At 48.2% G+C, this 19,364-nt stretch overlaps 1 protein-coding gene across 3 annotated transcripts in view; it reads right to left on the bottom strand.

The window, feature by feature from the left end:
• The window catches only part of SLC35F2 (solute carrier family 35 member F2), a 1,151,438-nt gene that overhangs the window by 924,540 nt on the left and 207,534 nt on the right, over window positions 1-19,364 (bottom strand). The window contains exon 1 of one of the 3 annotated variants that reach the window (XM_069640623.1): window positions 9,797-10,083. The exons of the other annotated variants lie outside the window; for them this stretch is intronic. Within the exon in view, the coding sequence (XP_069496724.1) occupies window positions 9,797-9,924 (128 nt within the window). The 5' untranslated portion in view covers window positions 9,925-10,083. Of the gene's footprint in view, window positions 1-9,796; window positions 10,084-19,364 lie in introns of those variants that run through there. 3 annotated transcript variants of the gene reach the window in all.

Raw genomic sequence — 19,364 nt, 5'->3', positions numbered from 1 at the left:
CCCCCGCTCTGTATGGGGGCCCAGTAGTTCTCCTGTGGCGGTAAGGGCCCGTTGACAGTTTAAACCCGGCCCTTTCGTTGGTAGTCTACCTCGGTTGGGCCGGTCAGGTTGCAGTGGACTGTGGTGTGCTCCGAGCAGTGGGCCTCGAGGGTGGGGGGCTCCCCACGGATGGAGGTTCCGGGTGTCCGACTTTGTGGTCTCTGCGACCGAAGTGGTTGGCTTTGCTGAGATGGGACTGAGAGGCCTTCCTCACTGCGGGGGGGCATGGGTATTTATGTGGAGGAGGGCGGCTGAAGGCCCGATCTATGCCAAGCCCTTGTGTTCTTGCCCTTCAAATTGGGGGACTCTGCTTATCTCGCTCTCAAGGACCCCCACCCCACTTACTTGGTGAGCAGGTCTCCATACAGTCAACTATCTAGCCCCGCGGCTCCCTCCAGCAGGTATGGCGCTCCCTCAGCACCCCCGGCGGGAATCCCAGCCGGGCCAGGACCGGCTGCGGATGTCCCGGCTGGTTAGAGTTTCTTTACCCCTTTGCAGGCTGCAGGCCGGTCTGCTTTCATGTACGAGGTCCGCTCCCTTCTGCCGCCGGGCGGGGACTACCTCGTTGCTTGGTTGGGGTCCGGCCCTTTGTCCGCAGGTGGTTCTCAGGACCTGCCACACTGTGGTCGGTAGTGGTTAAGGGCGGCCAGCTTCGCTGCGGGAGTCACTGTTCGGGCACGTTTTTCTGTGCAGGACAGTATGCTTGTTAAGCGCTGGGCCCCATTCTTACCAGCAGCTGTCTTCGGTGCGCTGGTCAGATATGCGGGGGGTTGAGGTGTAGGTGTCCGAGTGGCGTCTGCTGGGTGGAGGGAGAAGTCGTCAACGGGGTGAGCGTTGTTGTTTCTCCTCTTTTGCGGGTCGTTCTCTGCTCCCCCTCCTTGCTCAGTACGTTAGGCCGGCGCTGTTGTCGGCCAGCAGTCCCCAGTGGGCGCCCCTGGAGCGAGGATGTGGCTCGACCTCAGCTTGTTGCTCCTGCCAGCTTGTGCGGGCGCCAGGGAGTTAGTGAAGACGGTCCAGAGCCAGCCAGAGACAGCCCCGGACTCCAGGGGTCGGTACCTGCTTTTTGCGCTCCTTCAGATCTGCCGAGTGTTTGCCGTCAACGGCCTCTGCCAATGGTTCCTGATTCAGTTCCCTCAGTCCCGGGGCGGGCCAGGTAATAGCTTGAGCACTTGGGCTGGATGGTGGTGTCGTGGAGGGCCGCCGCAGTCACTGGTTCCCCTCGATGCCGGATGCTTCTCCCGAAGGACAGCAGGCTGCAGCCTAGGCGAGTGGCTGAGTCCCCAGGGCGCGATGAGAGCCCTTCAGCGGGTCGCTGCCAGTGGAGGAAGTGGGGGTCCCGGAGGCTTCCCCTCACACGCACTCACAGCTCAAAGTAGTTCTCCCCGAGTTTGGGTCAGATCAGACCCCGTTGGCAGTGCGGCCGAGTTCTGTTGTCGCATTGGTCCCTGGATGGCGGCCTGGTTGCCACGAGGCAGGGGTTCTGCGGCCCCCCAGTCACCCCAACCCGCACCTGGAGGGTGGCTGTCGGCACGATACGAAGCAACCCTCTCCGTGCACCTTTGGTGATCGGGACTTGGCCGATGGGTCCTTGTTCCCCGGCAGTTGCAGGGCCCACGGGGGTGCCAGGTTGTCGAGGGAGTGGGGGGTGCTCCGTAAGCCGCTTCTCAGGTTTGGGGGGCCAGTGCCTCGCGGGCCGCAGTCTCACCGGGTATTTAAGTCATTCGCACCAAGCCATGGATCACGGGGAAGGCTTCTTCACAACTTTCGGGCGACTTGTATGTTTGGAATGGGAGCTCGGGGGACGTGCTGTTCACCCAAGCACGGCTATTTTGGAATCCCACCAGCACCCCTTTTGCACCCACTGAGGTGCAACCATTGCAGCCACTGTCACATTGTAGTCCTGTTTTTCTGTTGGTGGGTGGACAGTTCTGTTATTTTGAAAATCTGGTCTCCTATTCGAGTCCTGGTGAAGGTCGTGACGCAGCACAGTGCAGCAAACCTTTGCTTGAATCTACTATTCCTCAATCTAGGGAAAAGTGCAAGATTACTTGGAGCCTTTAAGCTCCTGCTTATACAAGGAGTGACTGGTTAGCTTGACACCAACAGCTACTAGGACCTACTTTTAACTACATACATAGATTAACTCTGTATGCCAGGAAATGTACATAAATGGAGAAGAAAATGCATCCCCAAGGGATATTTAAACGGTAATGGAACATACAAATTTTATTTTATATGCATTTGTAGAAGCACGCAAAGCCCACGGGCATCTAGGCGCTGGTTACGGAAACTGCAGTGAGTCGTGGGAGATAAAGAATAGAACAAAAAAAATGGACAAGAATACAGAGTTTGCTTTTCATGCACAAGTTCTATTAGCAGTGTGCTATATATTATTGGTTCCCAATTGTAGCTTCTGCCTACTGGGTGATGCTCAATACCCAAAAGCTGCTTTTAGCATCTTCTGAAATCGCCACATCCATATCGCTGACACTTCCACATAATAGAGTCAGTGAAGCCCTGCCCACTGGTCCAGTTTGCCCGCTCCACTGTTTTTGATACCATCACAAGGCTCTCCTTAACAGCCACACAACTATCATGGGGTTAACCTCCTACCTCCCAGGCGAACACCAGCAACCCTAGATGGACAACAAGAGATCTCCTCAACTCCTCCCCACCGCCATGACCTGTGGAACCCCACATGCCTTCCTGCTTCCCCAAGCATCTTCACCATGTACATAAATTCATCAGTTTGTGGATGACACAGAAACCTATCTAAAAGTCAACTAAACCAATGACATTCACCAACTAAAACACAGCCTCCACCTCATCCAGGCATGTCAAGTGCCTACTTGCAAGTTAAACCCACAAAGCCAGAGTTTATCCTCGTCTTCAGTTCTATCAAGCAAGTTGAAGTACAAAACTGGCTGACTGAAATGGAAAGTTTCACACCGGTCACAGACATTAGGCCCAACAGGCAGACACAGAGTAATACAGTTAAAGTAGGTTTTATTACAGCTTTTTCCAAGATTGCACCAAATAAGTAATGATAGGCAAATTAAAGCAATGTCAGCAGCAGCATTACTTCTCCTTGAGTTGAGCAGTTGTTGGTTTCACAAATCTCAAACCGGAATCCATTCCCAGGGAGAATTATTGGTTCATAGTCACTCACAGTCATGTGTTTTTAAGTGTCCTCCTGAAACTTCGTTCTTGTGTCCTGGTTATGTTGGCTCTGGTCATTTGCTTCTCAGTGGGAGATCCCACACAGGAATCTCCTGGACCACGTGCACCTGCATAGGCGGCCTCACCAGAGGCAGCAGCTGGGGGGGGTGGCAAGGGTTATCAAACCCCCAGAATTTCTCCAAGGACTTTATAATCTGACCTTCTCTACTCTGTCTCATTTGCCACCTCCCTGTCCCATGGTCGAGGCTCTATCCTCTAAAACTCTAACTGCATCTTCCTCCTCTACGTTTCAAAACTGACCCGTTCTTAAAAGTGACCTCTCCTCCTCGCCACGCTTCTCCAGGTTCTCCTTGGTGCTACCTCCGGCCTATTTTACGAAGATCTTCCAAACTGCCTCCATAACATACTCTTGGTTAGTTCTTGATGGTTTCTTCCAACTTTCTCTCGAGTACTCCTTTCCACCTGAGGCCCTCACTTCTTTGCTCTTTAATGCCTACCTGTGGTTTATAGTTTGGTTGATCAAGGAATCAGACCTTGGTTTTGAAATAAATGCGGACAACCTTCAATTGCTCCAAATACTTCACATACTTGACTCCCTATCAGGTGATAACGTGCAAATGGGGGAATGTTTGGTTAAGATGAAGGCCTGAATGGGGAGAACCTTCTTTGCCACAATGCAAGCACGCCAAAATTCCTCTTTCCGGGTGGTGTAGCTGACCCAGCACAATGCATTTCATTGGGTCCAAAAAGCTTGGCTCTGCGCCACAGCCAGTCGGGGTGGCTCATAATGGTGTCCTATGCGATTCTCTGAGGTCTTCCAATTGAATGCTGATGCCATTGTGAAGAGTTCCAATTACCATCTTGGCATCATTGAACAAACATTGTTCCCTGCTAAGCCCTGAACTTCGGGTGACTCATCCAACATCTGTCTCTGCTACTGCACAAGTATGTACACGATTGGAACACAAAGTTGCAGGATGCATTTTGAATGTTCCAGGATAGGGCCATCATGCTCGTTTGGGGCCTTAAAAGATAGAATTATTTGAAATGCTAAGGCCAGAAACATGGCTGGCTGACAGTTTCGACAATAAATCCAATTAAAGACCACTACACTATTTTGGAAGGTACTTATGCTTCCTACTCCACAATATTGCACCAATTTAGCAGGGCCTTATTGTCCAACAAGACTGCTGTCCAACAGGTTTGAATGAAGAAGACTGCCATTCCGGTGAAACAGGAAACACATGGGGTGTTGCCTGCATATCTGACTTTTCCTCTTTCTGAGGTGGCTTTTTGCATGCATGCATAATTTTATTTGCGTGAGCACAGTTCGAGAATTGTTATGAATTGTGAACCTTTGGGCACATTCTTTATTGTACTTATTTGTAATTTAGGGTTGCTAAAATTGGGTGTGAGGCAGATCAAAGACACGGTTCTGTGGGCCTGTGAAGGTATGGGCATTGAGAGACTTTTGGTCTTGCTGGTCTTCCACTTAAATAATTTACCATACCTCCCACTAATCGTACATTTCATTAATCCATCAACTTCTACACAACCACTTACAAAACACTGTCATCTACCTTACAGAAGTCAATACTCAGCAGGCTAGCCTAAAGATGTTCTTTCGTATCATGTTAAACCCAACCTGCTAGGATTTAGCTGTGCCCATTGCGTCTGCATCCGAATACACACTGTTCCAACCTCTACAGCAAATGAAATAAGCAGGAGCTAAAAAACAATTAATGGGTGTCAGCGATTGGCTAGTAGGCCGAGGCTACTTCTGGAGAACGAGAAGCCAGCACAGAGCAAACCCCAAATATAACTTCCAGATTAGATGCTAACAGGAATTTCTGCTCATTGTATAGGACACATCTTCCTTCAAACGTCGTCTAGACGCCTCAATGCTCTGTATACAAATTCCCACCACAAAGACTTAATGTCATTGGTATGTTTGTAGGACACTAGTTAGCCTGCGATTGCACAGTAATGTCTCGTGTTGACACAACTCTTCTAGGCTCAAGCAGGAAGTAAATAACTCCCAGCACTTTCGATCCCTGCTCTAGAATGTCCAATCACTCATGCCCCTCACCCCCAAATGCAATTGTTTGAAGAAATCCTTCAACCTCATATGATCCTTCCACGATTTGTCCTACATTTTGCTGTGCACCCGGAATTGGGCTAGTCCCGCCTGCCAGTCATTTGCTCAGAGTTTGGGGGAACAGTAAAGTTATGGCTCATGAGCTAATAAAATATCTAGTTTCCAGGAACCCTCATCTGAAGATCCCTGGCTCAGGGATATAAAAGCTATGCTGGTGGAAGTCGACGTGGCTCAATGTTTTTATATGACAGATGTTATGCCTTGTAATGTTTTGAAGTCCGTGAAAGCAAGGGTACTCCAGTACATCCTGGACAAAAGAGAGTCATCCGAGATCAGGCCTGCCAATAGGAAGCGTATGATAATTGCGGGCTCAGGTCTCCAGAGTGTTTGCGATGGGCTCGGAATCCTTCTCAGTGCATTATTATTACAAGGGCGCATTTTAATTGTATTCCTTTGAGAGCAATGTTGGTGGCCTTATCTAATGGCAAGGAGAATCAATTGTATATTTTTTATGATGCACCTAAGGAAGACCTAGCTCATTTTTGATTGTTCTGCCCAGCTTTCTCGCCCATTAGAGATGCACCCTTAAACCACTCTTGTGGGGCCAGGCATTCCTTCAGTATGAACTTGCTCTGTATTATGGGTGGATTCACCCTGTGTGGGCTGGGCTCTATTGTCATTTTCAAAGAATGCGCTGTCAGGAAATGTTTATTCAAATCAGCCTGAAAGTCTTTTTCCTTGTATTTTCAAAATGCTCAATGGTTTTAACGATGTTGGAATTGTTTGTGTTTATTTTTTATTGTGTGATATAGTTTCCAATTTAAACGAAGCTTTACATACAGAATCCATAAAAAAATTAATTAGCATAAAATAGAAAACAACAAAAATGAAGTCTCACACAAAACATAATAGATCAAAACAAATTCTTAATACATAGCTACAACAGTTAAAGACATTATATGATATACAATAAACCAAATCAATCATATACCACCAAAAATATTTTTCATAAAATTCACAGCAGCAATAGACAAATTATCATTCAAACCTAGAAGTAAGTGACACCACACACTTTCCCACGATAAAATAGAAAATGTCTTGCATTTACCTCCAAAAGGTTATACAACTAAGATTAAACAGCACAGCAAACTTGATTAACAAATGTTTCCATGTTGTCCATGCAAAATTGGCAAATGCGATCCCCCTTTGGGATTTGAAGCCTCGCCCCCCTAACATCATTTGTAAGGAACAGGTTCACCCTACAAAAACTCTACTTTTCCTTGAACTATGCCTGTTAAGGAAGGATTTTAAGGTGTTGTAAGATTTTAGGTCCATACTAAAATGATCAAATATCATATAAGACAACAATACATTTGTATTATTGATCCAGTCATTTAAAAAAAGAAACCTCTTTTTTACTTTTAAGGGACACTATAAAAGATCTTCAGCGAGTGATTTATTTTTAATCAACAAAGTTAACGAAACAAGCACCCACTCCTTCAGCGATCTGCATGCCCACTTCCTACATACATCATTTAATTTAACAAACAAGTATTCTTCGGAGGAAGCAAAATAGAGTTTAACAACTGCAACCTCCACCAGCTAATCTGTGCCTGCAGTGAGGTTGAACTCAACATATGATGCATAGCAGGAAAAGGAGTCCCCGCCTGCAAAGGTAGCAGCACCCTTTTCCAGACTATGGACTCAAATTTAGACCAGTCCAACCTTCCCTCTAGAACCTCTGCTCCATGAATGATTCTGGGGATTATCATTTGATTTTATATTTTAAATGCTGGGATTAAAGAAAAACAACCATACTTATCTACGGCACGTAATTGTGAAGCAGCAGAAATTGCTTCAATTTTTAATGCCTGATTGAGATCTCCCAGCCATGCATTTGCACTAATGCACCAAAATATTTAAAGTTGCCAACTACCTCCAATTTCTGTTCATTAATTACGTCCTACAAATATTACCCTTCAGAGTATTCAAAACCAAAATGTTAGACTTTAATACATTTATATTCAATTGGATGTCCTGAAAATAAGTACAAACCACTTTCAAGGATCGTTGAAGGCCAACTCTGTAGAAACTAAAACTAAATCGTTGGCATATAAAAGATAGTGCACATTTAAAGAACCCAATTTCGGTGGATTAGCTCCGATATGACTTACCAGTCCCCTATATCAGAGATATATATACACATGTTAAAGAGAAACGGGGCCAAAATGCAGCCCTGGCACAGGACCCGCTTACTATAAATCCAAACTGAATAAGAGTCCCTTTGATCAAGTCCAATCTTTCATCTAATATCTGAGTGCAAAATCGCAAGCATCTCTACCAAGTTCTCCCGGTACCCCACAGACCTTAGTTTACTCCATAATCAAAGGCGATGTACGCAATCGAATACCTTGCTAACATCTAAAAATGCCAAATCAAGCCGTCTCTGACCTATTCAACAGTTTTGTTAGTAGATGGATAAGCAGACAATTCAGGGACATATTTGTCCCTTTTTTAAAACCCAATTGCCATTATGCAGTTTATTATTGTTTTTATTGGTACGTTTTGTGTTCCCGAAATAAACCTTTTTACAGACAAACGATCCATTCCTCTTCCACTGCTCACACTTCCCACTATGCATCACTCGACCTACACGCTGCCTCTCACTATCATAAACAGTCACAGCCGGTCATGCTCAAGCTTCTGACAGGTCCCACAATTGAAACAACTGTATCAGGATGGTATTGCACATTTCAAAAGGACAAATGCAGTGACCTGAACTGTGCCCTGTATCGTATGGCGCGGAATGTCTGTACAGTGACATGCTGGCATATAAGGTTAATCAACTGCACAGTCTCACCAGTCATGTTTCAAATTAAGAAGACACACTATGATGTTGAAATTGAATACATTTCCATATCTTCACTTATCACCATCACTTCCACACATGGAAAAATGAGAACAATAAAATCATAACTAGAACCAGTTGATAAGTAGCTAGGCATTTGCAGCCTGTGTTAAAAACAAGGTAAATGTTGCCAAATTTACGGTTGTGGTGTTCTGCACTAGGGGCAGGGGAAGGGGGGGGTAGAGGGGGCGGAAGGGGTGGCTGTGTGGAAGGCAGAGTGTGAGCGGTGGCGAGAGCCACATTCGCATAACCTTCCGCTCACACATCACCCACTTATCACTGTAACCCCCCCCTCCACCCGCCCCATCATCGGGTTAATGCAGCACACAGGACAGCCTTCAATTCCGGATCTCAGGCTCTCGACAGCATGCAGAAAACAAGCATTGCAATGCCAACAGTTTGGGCTTTTGTGTAGCCATGGGAAAGCCACTTGCCTGTCACATCCATGGTGGTATTTACTAGCCATTAATGGCAGCAGGTGCAAAACGGTGAGAGTACCTGGGCAGCTAAAGCAGAACCTGGCAAACGCCTAATACGTATGCGCACGCCAAAACGGTTGGATCTGCCAATGCTTGTATTTAAACAGGACTACAGTGAAGGACACAGATTGGTTATAAATCGGGTGGTTGAAGGCAGACCTGGTTAAGACGTTTTATACTGGCAGGCACTTCGAGTGCAAAGTCTGATGGTAAGGCTTGTTTAAAGCGAGCTCAAAGAGCTCCGATTGGGACGGGTTTTGGGGGGGGGAGCGGTCGGACCTGGGTGGGAATGTCCATAAGCATGGACATGGGCCGTCAATGGGTGGGCACATAATGAAACATCTGCAGGCTGGGTGTCCCGCCTCATATGCATATGCTGGCAAGCGACACCTTATTTCGCAAACTAACAAACTAGAATCCAACAACGGCACGAGACCGGCAGGAAGAGAAGTGCACTCTGACAGCCACAGGAACTGCTGGGTAACATAATCGTACCTGTCCCATCACTCAGTGCTCTCAGGCAGGAACAAACCTACAGAACAAACACACAAATTCACGAACTGCATCGTTGAAGACAGAGCCACAAATCACAAAAATACATAATACAAAAATGAAATCCGCAGTGCTAATGGAAACAAGGTTCTGTTAAAAACAGTAGAGGTCATCGTAAAAATCATAACACAAGTTTGCATTTAACAAAAACAGACGAGGACTTCGACCCTTGTACAAACAATCAGATATGTGCATGTGTCACGGAAAATATAATTACACGACAGTCGAATTGCATTTAAGGCTCTGGATTAAGAATAAATATTGGAGTTTGGCAACGTGTGTAATGTGCACTTTGTATTTTAGCCACGTGATCTTTGCCCTCACGCATACACAATAATACATTCTTGATGATTTGTATTTGCAATTAGTTGTGAATGCACTTGGGACAGGCATAATAGTGCTGGAAGAAAGTGTAAGTGCCACGAAGTAGGAGGCGCACCTGACATCAGCAGCCATCTTGTAAAGAGGTGCTGTCTAGCAAGTGTCAGGCTTTGATTCCAACCTGTAACGACATTAAATACTCCCAGCCAGAGCACCTACCAGGCACAGAGGTTATCGCGGACATTGCCCAATATTTCTGAAAAGTGCACCGCAGCTGGGGAAGGCCGGCTCGTATACGCAGAGTCCATAGTTTCTTGAAGCGAATCTGAACTCTCTGCAGACCGCATCCAACCGCAGCAAGGCCACACCGTGCGAACCACGGCATTTCATTACAACGGCCACTCTCAGCGTAGGAGGCACATCGCGGGAAAAAAACGTGAAAAACCGTAGCAAATCTGTAGCAACCCCCCCGCCCCCATCATGACAAAGACAACACACTAGAAGAGATAGTTTTCAAGGTTTCTTTGGGAATGCAAACACTGTGGGAACTGGCAAACCCCTGCTCTTTCTTAGCACTAAAGCAGGTGTGCTATGCCCTCTGCTGGTTTACGAAGTGATTGAAATGAACGACAAGTAAGAAAGTCACTTAATTCATATAGAAGCATACACACTGACGGGACATAAGGGTCTACATTTGAATATTAAAGAAGTGGAGAGGAACGAAGGGAATCAAAGAAAATAAATATAATGAATTACAACCATCATTGACAAAGTAAATAGTTTGTGATGTTACCATATGTATTAGTTTTAGCTATTAGGTGGTGCTGAAGCGCCACTTGGAGCACAAAAAATTGAACTGGTGTACAGCTAAGAGGAGGTTGGGATCCGAGGAGGGACACACAGTCTGTTAGTGGGGGTTGGCCATTCCCCAATCCACAAACTGGTCATGACCATGTTAATCCCCATGGCCATTCCCCACCTACTAAACGCCCAAAACACATCCTCCTAGGAGCTCTTGCAGTTAGCTTTATGAGCAATAACATTAAACTGTGCATGCCAGTTTTCTCTCCAAGCAGTCTTCTCAAAGTGAATACCTTAGTTGCAGTTGTAAATGCGTTACTGGTGCAATAAACAGGTCTTAACCAAGTGGGCCTTCGGTCACTTGATTTATAAGCAGTAAGCATCTTCTTGTGCTTAAGGCCTGTTAAATACAATCATTGACAAAGCCAACAGTTTTGGCTAGGTATTAAATAGGCATTTGCCAGGCACAGATATATGCCCAGTGTGAGAAACCCGAGGGTATCCTACTCCCATTGGATCCTCTTCTCAGATAGCCAAAGAAAGGCCAACACTGTTGGCTCCTGACCCTGCGGGTGGAGAAGAGAGGGAGGATCACCTGGGTGGAGTGTCCTTGGGGGGGGGATTGGGGATAGGATATCCACAGGCGAGACATGGTATCCCCTTCTCTTTATGAGAACTAACATCCCCCCCTCTCCTGTCATTTATGGGCTGTTACAAACCATCACCCCTCATTCAACCCACTCTAGTACTGGGACGAGGAAGAGGCAAATAGGACACTAGTAGGTCATTTCATCACTCTAGTATTGAGCAGAGGAAGAGGCCTGCAGAGTGTTGTAAAGGTCAGGCATGTCCCGAAAGCTCCACTAATTACGACCAGACAATTACAATTATGGACTCACAACTGCAACCTGTCAAGTGGTTGAAGGTGTATAAAAAGGTGGGACGAGCAGGACGACCAGCACCACCATCAGGAGAGAGCGCAGGCCGATCATTGCAGGCCTGGAGGGAGAATCCTGCATACCAGGAGGCAGCCGAGGTGGGTCCTGCAGGAGAGGCAGGATGCCGACAGGCAACCTCAAGAAGCTGGGGCATCAAGGGACGGGCAGGCCACAGGTGTGTGAGCCTCATTGGTCGGAGGTCTACGGCTGGAACTGAGGACACAGAAGAAAGGAACAGAGTCACAACATCGTTTATGCATGGAGAAAGTGGGCCAGCAACAGACAGAGAGAAAATGAAGTGCGAGCAGAGCTTGCGGCCTGAGGAAAGCGTGTCTGCGGTACAGAAGTAGAAAGCACAGCTGCGCTGCCCAGAGGAGACGCCAGGGACCGGCAAGTGAAAATGGAAGAGCACTCGAACCGTGTTGCTCCTGGGGGCTGTGAGGGAAGCCAAAATAGATGCTGAATGAATGAAAAAGTATGCACAAGATGAAATGAACCCTAAGCAACGTGTGACAGGAAAATTAAGGACAATGTAAAATGCAAGCAGAAAATTAAAAGATCACAATTATTGAATACTGAATTAAATGAAGGCTTTTGGCAAAGCTATGACCTGATAAGTGGAACTGTCTTGAACTTGGGGAACAGGAGCTGAAAAGTAAGCGAGGAGCTGGAAGAAGCTCAGCACTTTATTTGGAACACTATTTCTTTTATTGCCGACATCCCTACACATGGTTTAGCTTTAGTTGTGAGGGCAAGTATAGGTTTTGGATGCAGACAGACTTAAGTTGAACTTTCTGACTCAGACTTTCCTTAGTTTCTTTAGGTAGGGAAATCCCACCTTAGTATAGGGCAAGTTAGGCCTTCAACCATCCCGACATTTGAGGTAATAAAACATTTTTGTTTGAACTTTGAATCTGTTGTCTGTGTCTTGCTCCATGATGCCTTCACACCAGCTACTTGCACTATCTTATAGCAAGTTGGTAACATTATGGCAGCGGATGGCAAATGCCTTTCCCATCCCTATGCAAAAGTCAAAACCTGCCAATGCTTGATGATAATGTATAAAAAAGGTACCCACTGCAACTTAACTTGATTTGGGACGCCCCAAGGAAAAAAAGATGGGGAGGTGCTGGTGGCAACAGATTGTTCAGAGTCCTTGGGGCATGAACAAAGAAGTGCAACAAAAAAGCATATCAATGTTTTGAACTTCAAGGGTCATCACAAGAGTACTAGGTGGAAAAACAAGGTTTTACGACCACTGTATATGAACAAATTTAATGGCCGACGTGGCTTCGGACCGTAGCTATGCGCATTCTCCTGTGAAGAACGAGAGACGAGTGAACCAGCCCATTGGACAGGCGTCCCCGCGAATACCAATCATGAAACAGTCTCAGCAGGCCCAGCGTAGTTTAACCGCGCCAAACAAGCCAAAGGAGCGGTGTCCGGTGAGGGAGAGAGAATGTCAGTGTCTACGGCAAAAGGGGGATGCACACCAATAGAGTGCAGTGAGGTGCAGCCGATGACTGGACTGAGAAGCCCCAAGATGCTGCAAGTATGAGGGGATTAGGAGGAGAACCACGGAAGGATGAAGCCAAGCCCATTATGTAAGCGACTCCGCACAGACAGACCACAAGAACAAGAGAGAAGAGTTTCAGAAAGCAGACAGAGCACAGCTGAGAAGTTGAAAGCAGCTCTGCGACGACAGGAGTGCCGACACGACTCAACATCTGTCGCACGGTGCACCTAATTAGGTACGCTGAGGCTCCAGTAGAACGGGAGATGGGCAATAGAGAAGCATATCTCGGAGGAGGGGAGTGCGAAGGGAAAGAGCCCCAAAGCATACAGAGAGAGTCGGGAGAACCTGAGAACACCCCAGAGTGGGCAGCAAGAAGACAAAGAGTCCTAGAGTTGGAAGAGACTGAAAGGGACCCAACCAGTGGGGGGTGAGAAAAACCCCCTCCAGTGTGGGGAGAGAGTTAGAGAACCCCAGAGTTGGGAGTGTGAGCAGGAAGAGTCCCAGAGTGCCTGAAAACACACCAGAGGGGGGAGTGAGAGGAAGAATTCTAGTTGTGGTATGCATTTAAAGGCCCCAAACAGAAATCCCTTTCATAAATAAATAAACCTGAAAAGCCGCATTTAAACACTGCTACCAAAAATTGCCTGTTTTGCTTTTATTTCAAATGAGTGGCAAGCATTTGAACACTGCAAGCAAAAACAGCCCTGCTTTGCTTTCCCCCAGTCACATGAGTGGCAAGCATTGGAACACTACAACCAAAAACAGCTTTTACTTTCCCTTGCACATGAACAGATGCCCTTTAAACACGGCAAACGAAAAACGGCTTAGCTTTTTCTTTGTGTTCATGTCAAATTAAAGAACCATGTGAAAGGGGGCCGACCCATCATTGTCAATGGACCAACAGCAAATGTAAATTCACCCAAGAAGGAGAACTTAGAACCCTGTGACCTGCAAAACAGGATTTAAACATTAAAAGCAAAAAAACGACCTGCACATGTCTAAAAAGAAAAACAGCTTTAAAAAGCCAAAGTGGAAAAAGATAGTACTGCTCTCACAGAGAAATGTCAGGGAAATACGATGGGGTTGATCAAAGCGAATGCAGATTATGTTCCAACCCACAAAACTCCAGGCACCTTTGAATAGACACTACAGGAAAAACCAGTTCTGGCATGAAGACAGGAACTCAAGATGACAAAGCCCCATTTCCCGCAGGATATCACACATCTTATAACCTTCCCACCATAAAATGTGATGCTGCTGAGGCCGGCATAATTCCCTGCTCTGTCAGACATGAAGGCAGGAGCCCAGAGGTTTCAAAGAAGGCAAAGTGTGGCTAAAGCTTGACCAGGAGGTGTGAGCCCTTCCTGCACCCACCTCAAAGAACAAATTGCAAAGTTTAAAAAGGGACTAATCAAATCTCTGGTTACCGGCTGAGCCCAGAGGAAGACAGATGTCTGTGGGGGATGAAGCGGCCCTCCCACAGCGGGGACCGACACTCCCAATTTACATTAAAAGACTGATTTCTTACGGGATGTATGGAGAGCACTTCGGGGAGAAGAGGAGGGGTTCACATTTCTCTCTGACGTCCAAAGAACCCAATCAAGAATTGATTACATCTGGATCTCTGCAAGTTTGGTGGGGGGAGTGGAGCAGGTCGAGGTCCGACCCATGGGGATTGCCGATCATAAGGTAGTGCAGATGAAGATGCAGCTGGGGAGACGATGGCCAGGGGTGTGGAGCTGGAAGTTCCCAGAGGAACTCCTGAGGGGCCAGGTGATGCGGGAGGAGAAATTCAGGCTTTTATTCGAGAGGAATAATGGCAGTGACACGAGCCTTAGCATGAGGTGGGATGCGTTCAAGGCTACTTTAAAGGGCGGGGCGGGGGACTCATTGCTCTGAAAGCGGAGAAAAATAAAAAATGAGGGGGCTGGAAACTCAGTTGGAAAGGGAGGTTGAGGCCGCGAGGGTGCGACTGAGGGAGACCCCCACAAGGAAAGTATACAGGGAAAATAGGTTAGCTGAGGGCCAACTTGGGATCTTAAGAACCAAAAAGGCGGAAGGGGCAATGCTAAGGGTCAGGCAAAAATTTTACCCGAAGGCCAACAAAGCAGACTCACTTCTAGCTCGCCTCCTGAGGGGAACCAGAGAACACAATGTGATTACGGCCATGAAGGATGAGAGAGGGGAGAGGCTTACCCGGACTGAAAAGATAAAAGGGGCGGCTTGCTAGATTTTACGAATCCCTGTACGCATCACAGGATCCACAGCCACAGCGGGACTTCTTGGGGGCCTTGCCCCTTCCCCGGCTATCCCAGGAAAATCGGGGGAGGAGCTGGGCCGGGCTATTACAGAGGATGAGGTGAGAGCTACCATAACATCACTTCCCCATAATAAGGCCCCAGGCCCAGACGGTTACCCAGCTTCCTTTACAAAACTTATTCCCACTTATTGATCCCACATCTCACGCAGTTGTTCAATACGTTTGGGGCTATGGGCAGCAGTAACCCCTCGATGGAGGAGGCCAAAATAACACTCATTTATAAAGCTGGAAAAGACTGGAAGAATGTACTTCATATAGACCCATCGCTCTCATAAATACGGATGCAAAAATGTTTACTAAAATATTAGCGAAGGGTCTGGAGGGGCACCTCCCTTCGCTGATCCATCAGTATCAGACGGGGCTTGTGTTAGGGAGGCAGACTGCTGATAACATCAGGCGGGAGGCACATCTGGTAGAGAAAACACAGAAGACGACCACTCCAGTGATCCTCCTAGCCTTGGATGCCGAAAAGACGTTTGATCAGGTGGAGTGGTCGTTCTTGTTTCAAGTTATGGAGAGGATGGGCCTGGGCGCAGGGTTTATCAGTATGGTCCTAGCGAATTACAAGAATCCCGCTTCACGCATACTAGTAAACAGAGGGATGTCACACCCAATTAACTTGAGACGTGGAACGACGCAGGGGTGTCCTCTTTTTCAGTTGCTTTACGCAATATATCTGGAGCCCCTTCTTCTGGCAATACGGTAGGCGGAGACTATTCAGGGCATACCATTCGGGGGGTGTCAGCATAAGGTGGCAGCGTTTGCTGATGACATGCTGCTCACGTTGACAAACCCGGCGGGGTCAATTAGGGTGAACATGGAGTTACTGTCCAAATTCGGGGAACTATCGGGTTTGCGAGTCAACTTACAAAAGTCGGAACTAATGAACCAATCACTGGGGGATAATGAGGCGGTGGCACCGAAGGCGAGATCCTTGTTTAAGTGGAGTCCGGGTGGGATACGATATCTGGGGATCAGAATCACCTCCTCCCTTGTGGGTTGGTACAGGGCAAACGATGCCCCCATGTTAATGGCAATTAAAAAAGACTTTAAGAAGTGGAGTGCCCTTAGGATATCCTGGCTCGGGAGGGGATTTTTTTTTTTTTTTAAATATATTTTTATTTTATAACATAAATAAAACACCTCAAACAACAAAAACCAAACAAACAAAAAATAAGGCACTGCAATCCCCATCCCTCCCCCCTATGAGCCTGTAGAGTGTCCGCCATCAGTGTCCGTTCCATGCGGTGGGGCCTCATCGCTCTCAAGTCCAGCCGAGGCCGACCCCATACCAAACAGCTCAGCTAACAATAACTTCCATGCCGTGAGAGAGCCCGTTTCTTCCTCCTCCCCTGCCATACTGCCATCCTGCCACGCTGCCGTTTCGGCATCAGCCCATTTTTGGAGATCTCGCCACCAGACCTCCACTCGCGGCTTATGACATGACTTCCACCCATGGCTATCCTGCGTTTAGCAAGCACATAGGCCAGATCTTTAAGTTTCACAACATGTCGAAGCTTACGCGCCCTGGGATACCCTCCCACCAGACAGGCCCAAGCCGAATCCACCTTAAGTGTGATACCCCTCCCTGCCAGCTTCCGCGCCACTTCACCCCAGTAGGTTGCAATCACTGGGCACGCCCAGAACATGTGTATCATGTCCGCATTCTTTGTTACACTTGGGGCACGCCTGGTGCCCATTATCCAGAAATCTGGAAATTCTAAGGGGGGTCATATATGCCCTGTGCGTAATATAGAGCTGTATCTGCTTAAACCTGGCATTCCTCGATACCTTTTTGTGGTACCCCATGGCGCGCTCCCACATCCCATCCGCCATCGAGGCCCCCATCTCTGCTTCCCATTCCAGTCTCAGGTGCCCCAAGTCCTTCCCAACCTTCGTCATCAACATCTCATACAACCTGGAGACCTCGTGCCCACCCTCCGATGCGTCATACATTATTTCCAGCGTGGCATCCGGTTCATCGGCCAAAGTAGTTTCGGGCCACGTGCTCCGGACCTCTCGGACCACCCTATGATATGTCACATATTGACCTCTGTGTAGCCCCGACCCTGCCTCCAGTTCATCGAACTCCATCAGGGTCCCATCTTGCCAGATGTCGCCCATAGTGACCAACCCCACTGACTCCCAGTATGTCCGGAGAATAGCTCTCAGCTGCCCGTCCTCCTTCGCCAGGGCGACCAGAGGTAACTGCGGCATACACGGCAAGGGGTCACCCATCATCCGACAGGCCCGCCGCCATATGTTCCCGCCCAGGGCTAGCATCCCAGGGCGCCCCCTCATCCATGAACCGATCACCCAGATCACCTCCCGCAGATAGAAGGGGGAACAGTCTTTCGCCAGCAGCCTGTGCTCGGAGGTCCATTCGTCCGAGAGCCACCCGGCCACATGCTGCAATTGCGCTGCTATATAATAGGCCTCAAAGTTCGGCAGCTTCACGCCACCTTTCTCATAAGAGTTCTGCAATTTCCATAATGCGACCCTGTTGCGCGTGCCGTGCCATAGGAAATTCCTACATACACTATGTAACCTAGCAAAAAACTTCCTAGGTATCATATACGGGATGTTATTAAAGTAATGCAGAAGCCTGGGCAGCACCACCATTTTGAGCATAGCTCCCCGGCCCATCATAGCTAAAGGCAATCTTTCCCAGAACCTCATGCACCTCTCAATCTTTCCCACAGCTGGTTCGGTATTAAGCCTGTGTTCTTCCTCGGTCGAGTGATACACGTCAATGCCCAGGTACCGGAAGGAGCTCGTCGTCCACGGGATCCGCAGCACTGGCAACCTCTCCACCGGTATCCCCACATAACCGCCTAACGGGAATAGTGCGGATTTCTGAGGGTTGACCACTATGCCGGACAACCAGGCGTACCTCTCCAGTACCTCCCAGATATACTGCAAATTCTCTTCCGGGTGTTTCAAGTATAACAGCATATCGTCTGCATACAGGGATATAAGATGGCACTCCCCTCCCACCTCGATGCCCACCGGGTCATACTGCTGCCGGAGGTAAATTGCTAAGGGTTCGAGGGCCAGTATATGCAACATTGGAGACCAAGGACACCCCTGCCTAGTGCCTCTGCCCAACTGCCATCTATCTGACACCACTGCGCCCGTACGGACCCTAGCCAGAGGCGCACTATATAATAGCTCGGCCCACCTCATGTAGCCTGGTCCCAGTCCGAACCGCCCCAAAGCCGCCAGCAGCCACGGCAATCGAACAGAGTCGAACGCTTTAATCGCGTCCAACGCCACTATCACCATTTCGCTGTCCTCATTGCACCCCCATTCAACCACCCTGTGAAGGCGTCTATGATTATGAGTAATATTCCAATTCGGTACATAGCCCGTCTGGTCAGGATGCATCAGCTTACCTATCACCCTCCGCATTCTGGCCGCCAGGACAGCTGTTAGGATCTTGCTGTCCTGGTTCAGCATCGACAGGGGCCAGTAGGAGCCACAATCCTGTCCCGGTTTATTGGGTTTGGGGAGCGGTACTATAATCACCTCCCTGAGCGATTCCGGCAGCCGCCCCACCTCAAACGCTTCATTAAGCATCTCCAGCATGGGCGGGAGCACCTCCTCACCGTACGCTTTATAAAATTCACTGGGGAACCCATCTGCTCCTGGGGCCTTGCAAGTGGGTAGCTGCCGCACAATCTCCTGCAGCTCCTCCAGAGTGATCGGAGCATCCATCTCCTCTCGCTCTTCATCACTTATCCTGGGCAGGCCTATGTCCTCGAGTACTACCTCTATCTCCTCCCTGCTCCCCCCTTCTCGATCCTCATATAATGCTTGATAATATTCCGCGAATGCCCCATTCACCCCTTCCTGGGTGTCCATCTCCACGCCCTTTTCAGTGATAACTGATCGGATCGGGGATCTCGGGGTCTCGCTCTTATACAGCCAAGCAAGAAGCCTGCCCGTCTTATCCCCCCCCGCATGCAACCTCTCAATGTACTTCCTGTAATTCAGATTACAGAGCCCTGGCTCGGGAGGGGATTAGCCATCAAAATGGTGATTCTTCCCCGTTTGCTTTACCTATTTCAGGCCATCCCGTTGCCCGTCCTGGTGAGCTACAAGGAATTATCGGGCGGTAAAGGATTTCATCTGGGAGGACAAGAGGCAGCGTTTTGCCAGATGGCTATTGATAGCGTCTAAGGGGGGTGGGGGAATTGGCCTTACCTAACT

The sequence above is a fragment of the Ambystoma mexicanum genome, chromosome 7q (genome assembly GCF_040938575.1).
Source record: "Ambystoma mexicanum isolate Mex_15411 chromosome 7q, UKY_AmexF1_1, whole genome shotgun sequence".
Taxonomy (NCBI): domain Eukaryota; kingdom Metazoa; phylum Chordata; class Amphibia; order Caudata; family Ambystomatidae; genus Ambystoma; species Ambystoma mexicanum.
Note: the sequence above shows the minus strand (reverse complement) of the source record. Positions and strands in the feature narration are given on the sequence as shown.